This window comes from Pristis pectinata, chromosome 24 (genome assembly GCF_009764475.1).
Source record: "Pristis pectinata isolate sPriPec2 chromosome 24, sPriPec2.1.pri, whole genome shotgun sequence".
NCBI classification, from domain to species: Eukaryota; Metazoa; Chordata; class Chondrichthyes; order Rhinopristiformes; family Pristidae; genus Pristis; species Pristis pectinata.
Window position 1 is genome coordinate 22,784,768 of NC_067428.1, and position 20,030 is coordinate 22,804,797.

General features: G+C 38.7%; 1 protein-coding gene across 1 annotated transcript in view; it reads right to left on the bottom strand.

Moving 5' to 3' along the window:
• LOC127582751 (guanine nucleotide-binding protein G(q) subunit alpha-like) overlaps positions 1-20,030 on the bottom strand; it is an 89,076-nt gene that overhangs the window by 22,098 nt on the left and 46,948 nt on the right. The window contains exon 2 of the mRNA XM_052038323.1: positions 10,214-10,398. Within this exon, the coding sequence (XP_051894283.1) occupies positions 10,214-10,398 (185 nt within the window). The remainder of the gene's footprint in view (positions 1-10,213; positions 10,399-20,030) is intronic.

Sequence of the window (20,030 nt, forward strand, 5' to 3'; positions counted from 1 at the left end):
TTAAAAGGTAACTGGAAATTTAAAAAAAATTGGCACAAAATTGCTTTTAAAACCTAGCTTGGTTACTGATTTTCTTTAGGTAACATTGACTAGTTTATACACGACTCCACACCCACAAAGTAGTTGATGCATCACTGCCCTCTGAAGTAGTCTAGTGACTCTGCAGCTTTACCGGCAATGCCCACATCTAGGAATCAAGTATTAAAAATGATGAACAAGTCCTAGCCCTCCATTACAAAATGAATGGAAGACCAAAATTGATCTTACAGGAAAAGTATCTATACCTATTTGCATTTAACACCATCTTCCAAATCAAAAGACTCAAAGGAACATTATAATCCAGAAAGAAACACGAACGCTCTGAAAACTGTCCTAGTGATTAAGCACTTTTGAAGCAAAATAAATAATTTTGACAAAATAAAAAATATAAATAATACAAACAATTGGTTTTCAACTTCTGTTGTATAACAAGCCATATATAAGTGCAACCTAAAACTGATAATTTATTCCATGGGATTCCACAGTAACCTGCTATTTTGACATAACCCAGCACCAGGTGGTGCCATCACATGTTCCTGTCTATCCCTTCCCTGACTACTGATAAGTATCATTTCCTTAACTGGAAAGAATGTGTTTTGATTGCACCCATCTAACAAGAGGGAAAAAGCAAAAAGAGAGCAGCATAAGTGTAGGGTATTGAGAGGAGTAAAATAAACTCCTGTGGGCTGCCATATGATGTGGTTGCTGCTGGCAGCCTAATATTTACTGCCTCCCTAGATGTTCCTGAACTGAGTTTCTCATTCTGCCATGTTGGAGGGTAATTAGAAGCATCTATTTTGCTGGGATCCATGCAAGAATAGCAGATTTCCTTCCCTGAAGAACATGTGAACCAAAAGGCTTTTAGTTTCAATTGTGAGTTGCTTAATTCTTTGAATTTAAAATCACCCAGTTACCATGGTAGGATTCAAACTCAGACCCTTAGCTGACCAGTCAGACCTCTGGATGTTGGTCTGGTAATGCTTTGCCACTGTACCCTGTCGAGGGGCAAAATGGCACAGCAGGTAGTGTTGCTGCCTTACAGCCCCACTGACCTGGGATCAATCCCAGCCCCTGGTTCTGTGTGGTGTCTGCATATTCTTATGAACATTGGATTTCTCTTAAAGAGGTTACAGGGAGGCAAGAGGGGAAATGGGATTAGTGGGATTGCTCCGAGAGCTGGCATAAACTCAACAAGTCAAATGGCCTCCTTCTAAATCATGAGAAGTTAACCGTTTGCATTCAAGTAACACCTTTTGGAAAATAAATCTCCTCAAGAACTATCACAGGGGCATTCACAAAATTTAACACCAATCATAAAGGGCGACATTGGATTGTATGAACAAAAGCGAGTTCAAGGAGCTAAATTTTGCAGAGCCATATAACAAATTAGTGAGGGAATTCCAGAGCTTAGAGAGTATGCAACTGTAAGCACAGCTACTGAAGGCAAGCAATTAAAAATCAGGAATGCACAAGGGGCCAGAACCAGAAAAGTGTACATGTCTCAGAGGCTTTTAAGCTCAAGGGTAGTCATAGAAATAGCAATGGACAAGGTAGTGGAGAAATCTAGGGATGAAACTTGAAAACGGAGTCAATAATTTTAAAGTAGAATGTAGATGAGCTTGGAACCATTGCAGGTCAAGATGAATGTTTCAACAATGGGAAAGAAATATCATTGGGAAGACTGGGCTTCAGCAAGTCCTAGAGAGGTTTTGAACTTGGAGATTAAATGGCAAACATGAAGTATTACCCAAATGACAAGGGAGACATCATTTAAAGCAAAAATGGTAGTCCTCACCATTCCCAAGTAGTCACTGATTTATGCAGTGCTTCATGTAATTTTTCCCCTATCTGGGCTACTGACCCTGAACACCAACTGTTAATGCCGTGAATAAAAAAATCATGGGAAATAGTTTCAAAACTAAAGATGTGTTTTACTAATTGCTGAGCAACATCGGGAATTCAAACATCAAAGATGTTAGCATTCCCATAAATTTGTAGTTGAATGACATTGGGAATTCAAACATCAAACATGTCAGTATTCTCAAATTTGCAGTTGAGCTATATTCACATCATCAAATGCACTGCTTTCCACAATTACCAAAACCCAACTGCTGTGAGACTTTAAAAAAGAATATGTTAAATTGCCACAGCAAAGCTGGGGCAGGAATTTACAGTTACTGTAAGGGCATTCATGCAAACAGTACAAATAAAGATTAAACAATGAATGACTTTACATCTTTTTTTCTTTGGAATTCTGGGTTTCCCTTTAACCATACCACTTGAATATAGCAATTCTGGAGGGCTGGAGCTTGCCAGCACTTCTCAGCATGTACCATCATGCTTGGGACTTCTGCACAAACATGCAAGTCCCAAATCTGCTGGCCGAGTTCACCTGATAATTTTCCAGCTGATTCACTGATGAAGTTCACTTGAAGTCCAGCAGTGAACCACCTACTTGCAGGAATTTCCTATTATTTACGAGGAGTCTACATGCAGAGCCTTTCACTGTTATATTTGGCAAGGATCCACAAACCCATTCACTTTAATGGACATTTTTACAACTATGAAACTGAAAACAAGTTTAGTGACACTTAAACTGTGCTTGCTATATCATTTTAATTAAGCTCTTAAAATTTGTTGTTTTTGTTTTACACATTGCTTAAACAGTTTAATAATTGTTAAACTTCCCAAAAATTTTTTAAATTTTGACACAGAAACATTAGTAATGGAACGTGAATGCTGTCAACCAGTAAATTTACCTTTACAGAAGATGATACAGGCAGCCCTCATGTTAAGACAGGGCTCCCGAGAACTGATCATAACCCAAACTAGTCAGAAGTTGGAAATGAAAAACAATGCATGGGAGAGGATCAGAGAAGTAGCTGTGATGAGGGAGTGAGCAGGTGCGAGAAGAGTGGCCGCCAGCCAGCTTCATTGACTCAGTGTACGAGCAAGTCTGCTCAGTGCTTCCAAATCAACTCAGCTCAACCCAGCCCCCAATTGTTGCAGCTCAGGGAGAAAAGGCACGTGGAAGTAACCTGTTCCCACATGGCAGAAGATGCCTGCAACCTCTGCAGCAGCCAGAAAATCCATCAATCCTGTCAGTTTCCCCAACTGTTCATTCATACGTACAGGGTGTACGACAATGGCATATTTTTGTGGCAGGCCCCATTCAGCAAGTTTCAAGCCTGTGCAAAGTTTTCTTTAAAGACAGTAGGATCTTTCACAATAGGGAACCATCCTAAACCACCCATATTTAAAAAATATTCTTACGTTTTTAAGCAATCAAACCATACAAGCTTTCTGAAATGGAACAGAATAATTAGAAACCCTGCAGTTCCTGATCTGAAAACACCAGCTCAGTGTACATGTGATTATGGTAATTACAAGCCAATCATCTCAGCCCTAGCACATGGCTGCAAAGTTCTTCAGGCACAACCATCTTCAGCTGCTTCATCAATTACCTTCCTTCCATCACAAGGTAAGTGGATATTTGTTGACCACAGTGATGAAGTCTATTCACAACTACTGAATTAACAAAAGCAGTTTGTGTCCACATACAGTACAAACTAGTCAACATTCAGGCTTGCTCTGATAGCAGTAAGTTACATCTGCGCTGCAGAAGTGGCTGACTATGACCAATACAAGAAGAATCCAACATCTCTTCACAATCAATAGCATTACTGTTGTTAAATATCCTTTCAATATTCTGGAGTTAATTTTAATGAAAAAAAAATGCGAGTACTGTGGATACAAGAGTTGGGTATTGATGGCAAGTAACTCACCATCTGACTCCCAAAGCCATTTTATTATCTACAAGGCAAGCCAATAAAGTAAAGAAACACACCCACACATTCTAATTGTGTGTATGGGTGTAGCTCCAATAACTCAACTCTCACTTGACTGGCACCTCAGCCACCACCTTGAATATTTACTGCTTTCACACTGATCTGCATTTACACTAAAAGCAGCAACCATCAAGGCTTCTTGACACCACCACCTAAACCCATGACCTTTATCATTTTGAAAGACAAAGGTTGCAAGGATGTGGCAATGCCACTATCACCATTGCTTGGAAATATGCAGCATTTCATCATCGAGGTAATTGCTGAAACTGCTAAAAGTACCGAGTACCTACAGTGCAATGACTGCTATCATTCAAAATGGTGGACTCATCACTAGCTTAAGGGGAAATAGGGATGGGCAATAAATGATGGCCTCCAACAATTAATGTATCCCATGCACGAATAAAATATTCAAAAGATATTGAGGAGGAAGCAAAAAGAATTCTGATGGCTTAGGATCCAATTCCTTAACACTTCAGATTTTACATTAAGTGTATATAAAAAATTCACAGCTGATCTTTCCAAAAGCAAAAGAGTTTAACATTGTCATCCATTTACTACATTGCTCGATAACAAGGAGCTCACGGTTAGCTGGCAAGTGTCATCTGATGATCCAATTGTTTCAGGTCCAAAACCATCTTTTAAAAGTAGGAACTAAAAGTGGGAAATGAAATAATTCAGATGATTACAATACAAAATGTATGATCAGGAAATTCCAGTAATTTCCTAACCTTAGGTTTAAAGAGATGTAGATATCTCTTTCAGAACATTAAATGGCCTATAACAAACCAAATAAATTACGCCCCTCTTAATGTGGTTATTATTAGCAATGCAAACAATCAGAAGCAAAAATAGTTAACTATTTAGCGCACTTACAAACCAAGCACTTACAGTATTCTTTTGATGAACTTCCAACTTCTGAAATATATGTAAGTGATTTACAAAGCTATTTTTGACAATAAATAGGTAGTATCACTCTTCTCACATTGGAATCCTTGGTCCATAATACATTTTCCTAGTCTTTTCAATTTATGGAATTTTGCTTAATGAAACATTTTCCAGAAATGCATCCCTTCTGAAGATGTAATAAGTACTGAATAAACAAACAAATGCTGGAGGAACTCAGCAGGTCAGGCAGCATCCATGGAGGGAAAAGGACAGTCGACATTTTGGGTCGCTATCTTTCATCTGGACTGAGATGTAGAGGGGAGATGACCAGTATATAAAAAAGGTGAGAGGAAGGAGTGGAGCAAGAGCTGGCAAGTGATAGATGGATCTAGGTAAGGAGGGGAAGTACTGAATACATTGGTATCTTGGAAAATTTCGGCAAAGAACCAGTAATTCTACTATAAGGTGTTCAGCGCTCCCAGAGGGGATTATTAGTATACAATATAGTTAACTTAGACATTAAGTAACAGCAACCTATAAAATGATGAACTCCATGAATGGCATCTTACAGGGCATACAAAAAAATTGCATTTAATCAATCTTTGAGGATTATAACTAGGTTACCCAAGGGGAAACTAGTAGATGTAGCCTTTCCAAAATGCATTTGATAAGAGCCCACAGAAGATTTGTATAAAAATGAGGCTTCATAAGATTGAGTAGACTATATTAACATGGTGAGTAACTGCTATGGACCAATAGAAATAAATATGCAATTCTCAGGTTGGCAAACAGTTACTAATAGGGTGCCTTGAAGATGAGTAATAAGCCTTCAGTGCTATCATTTGTATCTATAATTGAGAAAAGACAAGAGGGCAATACATGCAAATTTGCTGAAGATACAAGACCACCTTGGAAAGTAAGCTGTGATAACAAGACCTTTCAAAGGATTATAGACAGGTTAAGTGAATGAGAGCAGATGGAAAATAACGGTGGATAAAGTGGGCTATGATGGGCTTAATTTTTAAATCATACAGATGTACAAATACTGGTGTATGGGGACGGACAGACCCGAATGCATTGGTTCACTAAACAAAGTAAACGACAGCAAGTAATCAGGATGAAGACTGCAAGCTGGCCAAATTAAACAGGGGTTCAGTATAGGAATAGGGAAGCCTTGCATCCAGAACTGGGGAAATCCACATCTGAAATACTGTGTTACAGATTCAGAGTTGTACAGCATAGAAACAGGCCTTTTGGCCCACCACATCTATGTCAACCATCATGCTTATCTATACTAATCCCACTTGCCAGTATTAATTCGATATCTTTGCTCATTCAAGTACCTGTCAAGATGCCTCTTAAATATTGACATAAGAGACTGCAGATGCTGGAATCTGAAGCAAAAAAAAACATTAGTTTCAGTTGCTATACTAAATGAATTGCCTTGAAAGCATAACTGCTTAGATTCACAAGGTTAATTCCTGGGAATCAGGGTGTCATCTTTGTTGAGGAATAAATTTGGAATAACAATTGTTAATCTCAATGAAACCCCAAAGTTGTGAAGGGTTTGAAAAGGAAAGTTGCTGACAAACTTGTTTCTCTGTCTGCAGAGTTCAGGATGACAGAACATAGTCCCAGGAAAATAGACCGATCGTTCATAGTTACACTCTGATAATCTGCTATCCTACTGTTTGGCATCTGGCTCGTTGGGTTCTCTCTGTTGTGCTCTTTTCCCATGTGCTGGGGCCTCGTTCTGCACTCCTTTCAAACTCACCAAGACCCTGTTCCCATCTTCCCTTTAAATTCACCAGTTCACTGGAAAATTTACGATTCTGCTGTATGACATTAAAAAGTGAATTAAAAGTGTGTTGTATTAATAGGACTGATATCCATTCATTCAGAAAATCTGCCAGCATGGAGCCAAAGTACCAAGTGTACCAGGTAACTGGAGTTGTACTGAATTACTGAAATGGAGAAATTTCTTCAGAGGGTGGTGAAACTACGCAAGTCACAACTCCACAGGGCTGTGGGTTTTCAGTTACTTTGTATATTTAACGCTGAGGTTGACAGATTTTTGGACGCTGAGGGACTCGAGAAATACGGCAGTAAGTCAGGAAAGTAAACTTGAGGTGGTAGATCAGTTAAGATCTTACTTAGGTGGAGCTCACTAGAGTAAATCTGTGACTTACCAATGCTCCTATTTCTTTTGATCATGGTGTAATCTATAGTTTAAGCACATGATAAATAATCTGAATTACTTGGTAGCATGCCACATATTTAAACTGCTGAAACGAGAAGTTTGTGAAAGCACAAGACTACTTGGGGACAAAAGATTTAAATATTCAAGAATTACTTTATTTGTTTGTAGTGCAGTGCCTTAAGTGTTCTTGTCAAATCGCAGTTCAACTGAGCAAGTGACCAAAGTAAAGCAGAGTGGATTTGTTTTCTGCAGTTTTATCCCACATGGTGCGAAGCACTGGAAGGTTTCAAAACACTACCCTTTCAAGACTAGCTATAATTATTGATCTCATCTCATAAAAAGGCAAGGAGAAGCCCTGGTGAATTAATACTAACATTTAGAATGGCATAATGTACCAAATGCCACTGAAATGAGGGAAAATTCAAAATAAAAGCCAGATTTCACAATGGCATGTGGTGCAACTTGCAGATAAGGTGGTCTGATGTGGAGCAACAAAAACATTGAGGTCTTGAGACCCGAGGAGTGCACGTGAATCCAAGAAATGCCTGAAGGGCAGAGAATGAAAAGGGTGTATGGATGTGCTGATCTATGCATTTGACACTTAAATACTTCTCTTAAGCTGAAATAGTGACCGATAACGATAGATAGAAGACTGATGGAACTGAAAAAATGCAAATAATCTGCCAACATGCTCTTCAAACTTAAAAAGTAAATTCTGACAACAGCACACCGAGCAACAACTAAATTTGTGTTAGAGGTTGAACAGAAAGCTATAGCAGGTGTACAATTCTCACACAAGCTACCATTCATTCCTTCCAAGTGGGTATTATAGTTTCTGAGAGGAAGCAGAGGAGATCACAGAGGTGGAGCAGTGAAAAAGGGACTCACGAAGCTCCCGAAGAGAGGAATTAGTTTAGCAAAAGTGGAATTTTGTTTTGTTCTTAAGTACAAGTTAGAATGATTACAGAACTAAAGTACATATTACAAAATATAATAAAAAAATGAACACAACTGGGTCAGCAGTCTTACAAAAGTATGTAAAAAGTTCTGAATTACTTTGACTTCAGTTTCATGGCTCCTATATTATTTTAGGGACAAATTCGTTGAATATATATTTTGTTCCAGCTATACATCCTGCAGGGTAATAACTAATCTTCTGTGCTACAAGATTTGCAGACATTTCTATACATAGCCAATTCAATCTGCAACAAAATAATTATGCAACGTGAGATGTAATACGATAAATACTTATCTGCCTATATGTACCTTTTATAGATCTAACTCTATACTACAGTAAATCTCTGAATGATTCTGGTGAAATTTCTTCAGCTGTAGAATCCATACAACTGCTGCTGGGCAGGCACGGGAGTGTAGCAGTTAGTGTAACACTATTACAGCGCCAACGACCAGAGTTCAATTCCGGCCGCTATCTGCAAGGAGTTTGTATGTTCTCCCCGTGTCTGTGTGGGTTTTCTCCAGGTGCTCCGGTTTCCTCCTACATTCCAAAGACGTACGGGTTACGTTGGCGCCAAAAGCGTGGCAACACTTGTGAGCTGCCCCCAGAACACTCTAGGTAAAAGATGCATTTCACTGTGTTTCGACATACATGTGACTAATAAAGATATTGTATATATCACACCAAATAACAATTACTGAAACATTAGACCATGAAAAGTATAAACACACATGAAACTCTTCAAATGTAAATATCCACAGCTCACTAATGCCCTTTAGAAATGGAAACCTCCTTTACTGGTCTGGCCAATGTACATTTCTAGCCCAAATGTGCTTTATTCTGAACTGTTTTCCAAAGCTGTATCAAATTACGAAGTGATTCAATAAAATGGCCTACCAAAATTTCAAGGAAATTATTATTTGGGTAAGAAAAACCAGTCTCCTCAGCTACATGAGATGTGGAATTAAGTCTTACGCAAAGTGACATTGATCCAGAAGAACATAAGGCAATCAAAATATATTGTATGGCAGTATTTTCAGATCTCTTTCTCGGTCCAGCAATTGCAATGCAAATACAAAATTACACATTCTGTAGTCAATAGATTACTACAACAATGTCACATGTGCATCGAAAAATAGCTGAGAGTAATTATGCTTTCACTTCCAATGATTGTTGTTTTGAAACAGCTGCAAGTTGCTTATCTGACTTAGAAATATTAGGCATATCTGTAGCCACTCAAGTCTTTTTTTTAAAATGTTTCAGTTAATTTGTCAAGGCAGCAAGCAGCTGCAAGTTCCTTATTTCCTGTGGGAAGAGGAAATGACCATTGGGAGAACTGTCCAGATCTAATGAGCAAAGATCTGGCAAATGGAGTATAATATGGCAAAATGAGAAACTGCATTTTGGCAGACAAAATTTTAAAAATATCTAGATCGTGAAAGATTGCTGAGCTGAGAAGTAGTGGGATCTGGGTGGCCTAATGTGTGATTCACAAAAGGCTGTGTTGGTACAGTCAGTAATTAGCAAAGCTAAAAACATTGCTTCTTGCTCAATGAATTGAATACACAAGTAGGTTCTGCTTCAATGACATGAATCAAAAGTGAGACCACATCTGGTGCATATTATTGTTCTCCTTATTTAAGGAAGGATGATACTACTATGAAAACAGTTCAGATGTGGCTTACTAGACTAATAACTGGTATGGGTGGGATGTCTTATGAAGAAAGACTGGACAGACCAGGCTTGTATCTGCTGGAATGCAAAACAGTGAGAGGGAATTTAATTGAAATACATCACCCTATCAAAATTCCTCAAGGTTGTATGTGGAGAGAATGTTTCCTCTTAGGGAAATATCTAAAACTATGGATCATACAATGGCTTGAAAATAACGGGTTGTTAATTTTTGACAGAGACATTTTTTCCCCTCAGAGGACCCAGAGTCTTTGGAACTCTCTTCTTTAAAGGGTGTGCAAGCAGAGTCCTTCATACTTTTTTAAAAAATTAGATAGATTCTAGAAAGGTTACACGGATTAGACAGCTGAAGTTGTATTCAGATCAGCCATGATCTTATTGAGTGGTAGAGCAGACTCAACAGTTCAACTGGTCTCCTAATATATACAAATATATAAAGGCATTTTTTTTTTAAAAATTGGACTATTCAAAGTGTTAAAATTGAGAGGCAATGTTTAGACTTATTTAAATGGCAAGGAATGCAGCTTGCCACCAGTTATGTGCACATTACTCTAATGATTAAAACAAAAATTGTTTCTCATTTTAGAAAGTTACCTTGTTTTGCTCATACTTGTACTGGATTTTAAGCGTTTCCATGGCTCTGATCATCGACTGCATGGCAGTGAATATATTTTGGTAGACCAACTTAGTAAAACCCCGTTTATCTTCATCTGAATATCCACTTCCATGAATGATCCGCATTTGTTTGATAAATGTGCTCTTGCCACTTTCTCCTGTACCTAGAAGGGAACAATTCCACAAGTTCAGTGCAAGTGAAGGTTTAAATATTTCATTAAATTACTTATGAAAACACTACAAAGGTAACTACAAGCATTGCAAATTACATTATAACTGACATTATGAAGATGCATCCAACTGGGGTAACAAATCTATAAATCGCTTTCAGATTTCTTTTAAGTCAGTTATGCTAACAGAACATTAAAGACAAATAACTGAATACTCAGTCATAGAGCAATACAGCACAGATATAGGCCCTTCAGCTCAGTGAGTCCATGCCGACCACGGTGCCCACGCAGCTAGTCCCAATTTCCTGCATTCTCTCTAAGCCCCGCCCCTCCATGTACCTATCCAAGTGCTTCTTAAATGATACTGTTGTACCTGCCTCAACCACTTCTGGCAGCTTGTACCATCTAGTCATCACCCTCTGTGGAAAAAGTTGCCCCTCAGGTCCCTTTTAAATCTTTCCCGTCACCTTAAATCTATGGCCCCTAGTTTTGGGCTCCCCTACCCTGGGTAAAAGACTGTTACCATCCACCTTATCTATGCCTCTTATAATTTTAAAGATTTCTATAAGGTCACCCCTCATTTTCCTATGTTCCAAGGAATAAAGAGCTGGCCTGGCCAACCTCTCCTAATAACTCAGGCCCTCTAGTCTTGGCAACATCCCCGTCAATCTGTTCTGCACTCTTTCCACTTTAACCACGTCTTTCCTACAACAGGGTGATTCTCACAAGATACTCGTTCTTCCCCAACTCTCATATTTAAAGATCTGAATTAAATCACCTGTAATCTCTCTGCTAATGAAAATCAACCTAATTTTCCTTTGTAGTACATTTTTATGCCTCACAGCATCCTAAAGAATTGATGCTGTGCACTCCACAATGCCACAGCAATATTCCTAGAGGAAGGAGCCCAAACTTCAGCTCCTCAGTGGTAATTTTACAAATTTACTCTGACATCTGGCACTGTGTCCTTCTTAATATCAAGTTGCAAAAACTATCCTGCTATTATTTAAGAATTGTTCACTTAGGATCATGATCAAGCATATAGCATGGAAGAGGGGAATGATAGGCTCAGTTCTTTGTACAAAACTAAGAATAAATATTAGACAGTCAGGCTCAAGAAATTTTCTCCCCTCCGTTCAAGAAATTTAGCAGTAGATTTCAGTGCAAAGTAAGCTACTGAATCTTTTTTTTTTGGGGGGGGGGTGGGTGGAAATCACATTTTTAAAAAATTATTCTACGTTATTATGGATGTGGTTTATTATGAGTCAGCTGTACAAATTGCCAGCAAATCACTGCAATATATTGCTATTGCCCATCAACTGCAAAATGCCAACTAAATGCAGAAACATGCAATTAGACAGAAATTAGGCCCACTTCATCCAATACCTTCACTTTTAAGTAGGATCTTCAAACATAAAAGCATGCTTACTGTGCCAGTTAGTTGGAGCAACTAGTATGGTCTGCACACACACACACACACACCCCCCAGATGTTCAAATCCCATTGCTACCAAGGTCATATTTTGCTCATTTACCTTTGTCACTTCAAATTCTGGACAGAAAAGTTGCATCTACTTTAAAAATAATCCTCAACAGTCAAAATTTGAAGAAATAAGATTGCACACTTAGAGTCGTTCAATTTCAGTCCCAGTGAGGTTGACTGGCAATAACTAACTTACCACATCATTAAAAGAATATTGAGATTTGAAATGACTTGATTTAACTGTGTGTCAAATTTGCTCTGTACCAACAGTGCGACTACAAGTTTACACCATGCCGTCCATAGAATGGCAAGTCAAACTATAAGAATCCATTTTTGCACCCCAAAAGCTATATTACTAACTGCAAATATTTAATCTCCATGTTTAGATGTTTATCTGCCATCTCCTGAAGTTGCAGGGATATAATTATTTGGACCATCTTTATCCCATGATGAATATTTCTCCTGTTTACCACCTGCTAAAGATTACAGCATCAACTGTTGACTGACTGCTGCCCTAAACCAAAGAATCACAAATAACACTCTTAATATGGAAAAAGAGCCTGGAATAAATCCACTGAATCTTATTGAATAAGGCTTCCAAATGAACTGACTGGATTCATTTAGTATTATTTTGTTTAGAAGTAGTTAACTAATTTATGCAACGTAATATTTTTGATTCATCATCAAGTTGCTTAACCTCCAAACACCATCAACAATTAATAATACTTTACCTGATACCACATGGCAGACATGCTACAAATTACACCATTGAGAATTTTTTCCACAGTTCAATGTCATGTTTTGAGCAAAGAGCAAACTGTTAGAGAAACTCATAGGGTAAAGCAGCATCCGTGGAGGGGGTGAAAGAAATTGTCGGCATTTCAGGTTGACACTCTCTATTAGAGCTGAGAGTGGAGAGCGAAGATGAACACTATAAAGAAGACAGGGAGGGCTGAGAGAGGGGCCAGTCGGTGGTAAGTGGATTGAGGAGAGGTGAAGGATAAGTAGATGGAGCCAGTTGGGGGAGGGAGGAGGGGGGAGGGGTCCATTTGGGAGAAAAAGGCAGGTGAGTGATAGGTGGAAGCAGACTTGGGGGGGAAAAAAGGCAGATGGAACCAGAAAAAAAGGAGGGGGGGTAGGGGAGTTGCTGGAGGGTGATGAACAGGGACACAAAGGTTACCAGTTGTGTGTGTGTGTGTGTGTGTGTGTGTGTGTGTGTGTGTGTGTGTGTGTGTGTGTGTGTGTGGGGGGGGGGGGGGGAAGGGAGGAGGGGGGAAAGAGATGAAAAAACTGATGTACATACATTGAAATTTTACTGAAGTTTCACATAGTATTGCATTCCCTCAAAAGTGAAATAGACATCTTAAACATAAGCATACACCATTCCAAGAGTTAGATACTATTCCAGTTGATCTCATTAAATGCGTCAGGCAAACCATTGTAAATTTGAAGCCCTATACATCTGGCTTCCTTGCAATTTTACAGAAATAGTGCTGTATCTTGCAAACCAAGAACTAACCCAGTCTAAGATAATTAATGTCAATTATCATCATCTGACCTGCCAATAAAGGTTGTGTTTACTGGAGTCAAACACTCAATTTATTGAAATTCAAATAATTATACTGCCAAGGTTTAACATTTTTAAAATCATACAGCAAAGCCTCATAATAGATTTACTAATTCAATATATGCATCTGGAAATAATTAAAAATTTTAAATTAATATTCCAGAATTAGTGCTCCAATCAGAATAATTTTCAATCTTTCACTATTTCTTTGTTTTTTTTATCGTCTCCCCCAAAGGCATTTTACCAATATTCTATTTTTAGCATTTCTACTTCTGACATATCTGCTTTTACTGAAACTATCATACTGCACTCTGACCATAATATTCTCTCATCTCTAGCAACTATTTCAATTTATGACAAGATACCACAAGGTACACTGATGAGCATAAATTAATAAAATATTGATACAGACAAAAAGAACCAGATGGATGAGTAAGAGCTTTGTGGAAGGATACTTTTATTGCTGTAGGGGAATTCAGGGAAGAAAATTAAGAGTGCAAAGCCTCGACTGCTAAAAGCAAGGTCATTGAATCAACAATTTGTAGAAGAGGCCAAAGTTTCATGCCAGGCTGGTGAAGATGAAATGTTGATATAGGAAAAATGTAAAGGGATCTTAATGAAAAGTTTAAAACAAGCATTTATGCTGGGAGGTAACATGGGACACTAAACACCGGAGCAATGAAAGAGCAGCAAATTCTTGAGTTACCACTTTTAAGTTGATTCAAAGATAACACTGTGGGCAAGAACACTGGAATACAAGAATGTGAAATTGCAGATGAGGACTTCAGCAGAGTGGAACTCAGCGATGTTATGGAGGTGGAGTAGGCATTCTTTGAAATGGGAATGTGATGTGGTAACAACCACAGCAAAGGATCAAATAGGCTGCAACTTGAGACAGTGGCCAAGGAACTATAATAAAATAGAGCTTGCTTTGGGAATAAAAAGCTTCTATTTCCTAACATTTCACTGGAAAATATCTTAGTTCAAAGACGAAATATCAGACATATCAGAGAGAGAGTGTTTAGTGACATGTTGTCATAACAACCACCTTTCCCTCAATGTCAGCAAAAGGGCTGGTCATTGACTTCAGGAAAGGGGGTGGTGTACATGCACCTGTCAACATCAATGGTGCTGAGGTCAAGAGGGTTGAGAGCTTCAAGCTCCAAAGAGTGAACATCACCAATAACATGTCGTGGTCCAACCGCGTAGATGCCAGGACCAAGAAATCTCACCAGCACCTCTACTTCCTCAGGAGGCTAAAGAAATTTGGCATGTTCCCTTTGACACTCACTCATTTTTTTTATTGATACACCATAGAAAGCATCCTTTCTGGATGCATCAAAGCTTGGTATGGCAACTGCTCTGCCCAGGACTGCAAGAAACTGTAGAGTTATGGACACAGCCCAGCACATCACAGAAACCAGCCTTCTCTTCATGGACTCTGCTTCCCCTTTCACTGCCTCGGTGAAGCAACCAGCATAATCAAAGACCCCACCCACCCGGGGTCATTCTCTCTTCTCCCCTCTCCCATCAGGCAGAAGATACAGGAACCTGAGGGCGCATTCCACCAGGCTCAAGGACAGCTTCTGTCACATGGTGATAGGACTATTGAATGGTTCCCTTGTACAATGAGATGGACTCTTGACCTCAATCTACCTTGTTGTGACCTTGCACCTTATTGTCTACCTGCACTGTACTTCTTCTGTAGCTGTGACACTTTACTCTGTCTTCTGTTATGGTTTTACCCCATACTACCTCAATGTACTGCGTAATGAATTGATCTGTACGAATGATACAAGTGACAATAATAAACCAATACAACCAGTATGTCAAAAGGCAGCAGAAGAATTAAGCAAGATGATTTTGTTATATTTCTCAATACACTTGTGAAATCTGACGTCATGTTTTGCATTACTTTTGCGAATGTGAAACACCAGAGTATCAAGGACAAAGTTCGGGGCATTTTAAGGCTGGGAAAATTGGTACGAGGATGGACCATTGGAATTGCTGGCCTCATTTGAAGGAGAAGGATTCATAGTGGCCTCATTTGAAGCTGTTACCCTCCTCAGAGTCAAACCAGAAAATTCAGCAAAGGGAGAGTGAAGGGTGAGGGAAGGGCGAGGGGAAGTACCCAACAGAAAATTGAAGGAAGAAAAAAAAGGTATAGGAAAGAGTCCAAGGCACAAGGAGGCAGAAGTAATTTGCTTGTATCCAAAGCACCAGTCTCAATGTGGACACAAAAAGACTTGAACTTTAAGTTACTGAGGCATGGCAAAGGTACGGGGATAAAAGGATATTCAACAGGTCTACAATAGATTTTGAAGGATTAAATTTTCAAATTTCAATAAAATTGGTCTATATTCAATTTATTATGTTGTAATGTGAACTAATCAAGATACTGTGAAGTAATTTGATTGGGTGGCTTACAGGTAGAAAAAAGCTGGAAAAGATGGCTTGTTCTTAAATTATAAGCTATCCCATTTCAGAGTGAAATCAAGAATCAGCACTTCACATATTGGGCACTGGGATTCTCATGCAAATCAGCCATGATCTAATAGAATAGTGAAAAAGGCTCCAAGGTCTGAATGGCCTACTTCAGTTCACATATTCATACGAAAACTTATGAACTGTAGAAATGCTTTTAAAACTTGCAGGAACCCACATATATATGTAATTAAATGCAGGCGCAGAATGAACTGAATCTGTTAAAATGAATGATTGATTGCACCAAACTGAATTCTAACAACACAGGAACTGAGGAAAAGCACAAAATATCTAGGTTACCATTTAGGTGAAAATGAATTCAAGGTCATGTGTTCAATGCAGTTAAGCCACCAGCGAGCACTTTAATTTTTTTTTCTTACATCATTCTACTCCAATTATTTAATGTAAATGGAAAGGATATCTATAACTACTTCCAAGTTATTTTGGAATAACAAGTTTTGCATTCAAGTTAATTCTTAAAAACCCACTACTTGGAGGAACTCAAAAAGGAACAAAAAAAACGAGACTTACTATAAAAACATCTGCTATTTAATTATGCTTCTCTTGTATCATTGTCACAATCATGATCTGGGCTAAATAATGTGAGTAATTTTTACACTGTAACACTGTTACAGAACTGACATGCACAGTAGTCCAAACAAGCATTACAGAGAAACTTAGGTTGAGTAATTGTAGAAATGCATGAGATGTGGCAGTGGTACTTGGATTAAACCAGATTTTGCACTTAGCACTTCAACAGAATGCAATGATGGGCTGAATTATGAGGAAATCAAAAAGGCAGTGTGCTGGATCTGGTTTAACTATTCACAAGATAAATTATTCTTTTGATATTGCTATAGATTTATATCAAACACATTCCTTTTCATCTTCTTCCACTTGTATATCCATTTTAAATAATGCAAATTTAAGCAGAAACCTTTTCCTTTTGTTACATTGCACTAAAAGCCTAGTGACAGGACATTCACCTCAACAGATCCTTGGTGTTTATTTTCCATACACCAGTATTCCACTCCTTACTTAACCTCATTAACATTGGCTCCTGTATTTTTTCCCCTCGACCTCATACATTTACCTAGGATTCCCTTTGAATACAACTACAGGCCGTGGGTAACAAACGGGTTCCGTTTTCATAGATGTTCATAAGACTATTTTGTCCATATGGTAACCATATCTCCAAAGTATTGTAATGAATGGCACCAAAAGCACACAAGACTTATAAGAAATAATTCCTAGAAGTGGAGAGGCAGAGAAAACTAGTTCTATCAAGCCCACAGATCTCCCCAGTTTTCCTGGCTGTACTTCCTCCTACTCAAGGACTCCATTTCATTCTCCAAGTTTCTCCATCTTTATCATATTTGCTCTGATGATGATATTTTCTATACAGGTGTCTGTGAAATGTCTTCTTGAACCATAGTGGACAGAACTCTGAACTATATCTAATCAACTTTCCATACCTCTGCTTTCAACCCTTCTCCTCCTGGAGACAGCAAGAAGAGTTTTCCCCTGGTCCTCACCTTCCAATCCACCAGCCTCTGCATTCAACAAATCATCTTGCACAATTTCCATCAGCTCCAACAAGATTCCATCACCAGACAGATATTCCTCTCCCCTTTCAGCATTTGAGGGATTACTCCTTTCATGACACCCTGGTGCACTCTTCTGCCCCCAACAACCACTCCACTTCTTATGGTACTTTCCTATGCAAACCTAGGAGTGATAACCTTCCACCCCTACCCTCCCAAAGGACCCAAACAGTCCTTCCAGGTGAAGCAGTGATGCACTTGCACTTAAATCTAGTGCACTGCATATGGTGTACACAATGTGGCCTCCTCTCCAGTGGAGGAACCAAAAAGAAATTAGCTAATTGCTTTACAAAGCACCTGTGTTCACAGTCTGCAGAAATGACCCTAAGCTTCCAGTTGCCCACCACTTGAATTTGCCGTCCCACTCTGACCTCTGCGGTGACCTTCTACACTGTCACAAGGCCTAACACAGGCTTCAGGAACAAGACCCATCTTCCATCTGGGCACAATGCAATACTGAATTCTCCAACTTCAGTTAACTCGCTCCTTCTTTCTGCCTGGAATAGATCTGGCCATTTTTACCTGCTGTCCATCTGTGATTCTGATTCAGTTTCTTTCTCTCTACTAGTATAGCCTGGCCAGCTGAGCATCTCACAACCCTGCTGTTTGCAACACCAAATACAGACAAAGAAACACCATCTGCCTTTAACTGCCACATTTACTTCTTTGTTCTCACCCTGTCAGAGATGATCCTTTTGTTCCACCTAGTTTCCTTAATACCATTATTAACTTGATTAATTTTTTTTTGAAGTAGAAGACTTGAGCATTTCTTTGGTAACAAAATTACTTGTCAGTTTTTTTGGTTGAACTTCAGCTTTCATCTCTGCAGAAGACAATTCAGCCTTCATGCTCCATCAAACCACTTAAGCCATATTCCTAAGGCTGTGTTTTTCAGTGCCTATTGAAATTAATCAGATACGATGGCAAATTAACATCTTGGCAATTTCAAGAGACTAGTCCCATGCCCACTGATAGACTTATTAGCAAGGACCATTAAAAGAAAAATCTTACCAGCAAATGTGCCAATTTTAACAGATACAAGAATTGCAGCAGACCACATAATTTCAGCACCATTTTCTGAGAATTTCTTTTTACTGGATGTAATTTTTATAATAGCAAGTACTTAATAGATACAAGGATGACTATTAAATGTAAAAGGTGACAAAAGTAAGAAGTCCCAACATTGTTCCGCACTAAAAAAATTATCTGAAGAAACCACTCATGCTCATGAAATCTCTTCAGGGATGAAAATCCTCACTCTCACCTATTAAGTTTTCTGAGCAAAGCAAAGCAAAGCAGGCTTATACTTATCACAAGGTTATCTTTAAACCTCATTTTATATTTACTGGTTTTATATAAACACTTGGTAGTACTTAGACTCGAATTGCAATTCCTCCAATAGATTTTTTTTATGGTAATTAGCTTGGAGAATGGGATAAGGTGGGGTCCAGAAAAACATAAATACCTTTTCAGTGGAGTTCAGGAAAGTCAAGTTTGGGAACCATAGCCTTGGGTGTTCTGAACAAAATGCTAAATATTTCAGATGCTATATATCTGAAACAAGAAAAAAAACCTAGGTGTTTTTAAGTTACGGTCACAAAAAGAAATGAAAATTCTAATACAGTATAGAAATGTAATTCAAATAAAACAGTTTAATGATTGCAATGATTTGTTTTGTCCTTTCCAGCCTGCAAATAACAATGCAAATATCCTGTGGCAAACAAGTATAATTTTACACAAGGTTTAATTATGAGGTTGAACAAGATTGCATCCTTGGTGTCATAACGAACCTGAGACAAGTTCTGACCACATCAATAATACCTCTCATTTCCAACTTCAATAATGTGAATCATCAAGGGCAGGCACGGTAGTGTAGCGGTTAGTGCAATGCTATTACAGCACCAGTGACCCAGGTTCAATTCTGGCCACTATCTGTGAGGTGTTTGCATGTTCTCCCCGTGCCTGCATGGGTTTCCTCTGGGTGCTCCAGTTTCCTCCCACATTCCAAAGATGTACGGGTTAGGAAGTTGTGGGCATGCTACGTTGGCGCCGGAAATGTGGCGACACTTGCAGACTGCCCCCAGAACATTCTACGCAAAGATGCATTTCACTGTGTTTCAATATACATGTGACTAATAAATATATCTTTAAAAACTCTACCCAGTTCATCTGTTTATGAAACCCTCATTTGTTTCCTGCAAACTACATTGTTCCATTCTGTAAATTTATGGTCATTCAAAATTCCGTGGTCCGTTTCACAATTTGCATCACATCCTGTACACACTCCAGCTCTGTGCCCTACATTGTCCTTGAAGGTGTGCATTAAATTTCAAATTCTCATCTGTTTATTTAAAGTTTTCCTACTATTGCTTCACTCCACTCTTCATTGTCCTCTGTCCTTGCAACTCTCCAGAGATGTTTATTTCTCCAATTCTGGCATAAAGACCACCTGGAATGGATGATCACTCTACCACTGACAAAGGCACCTT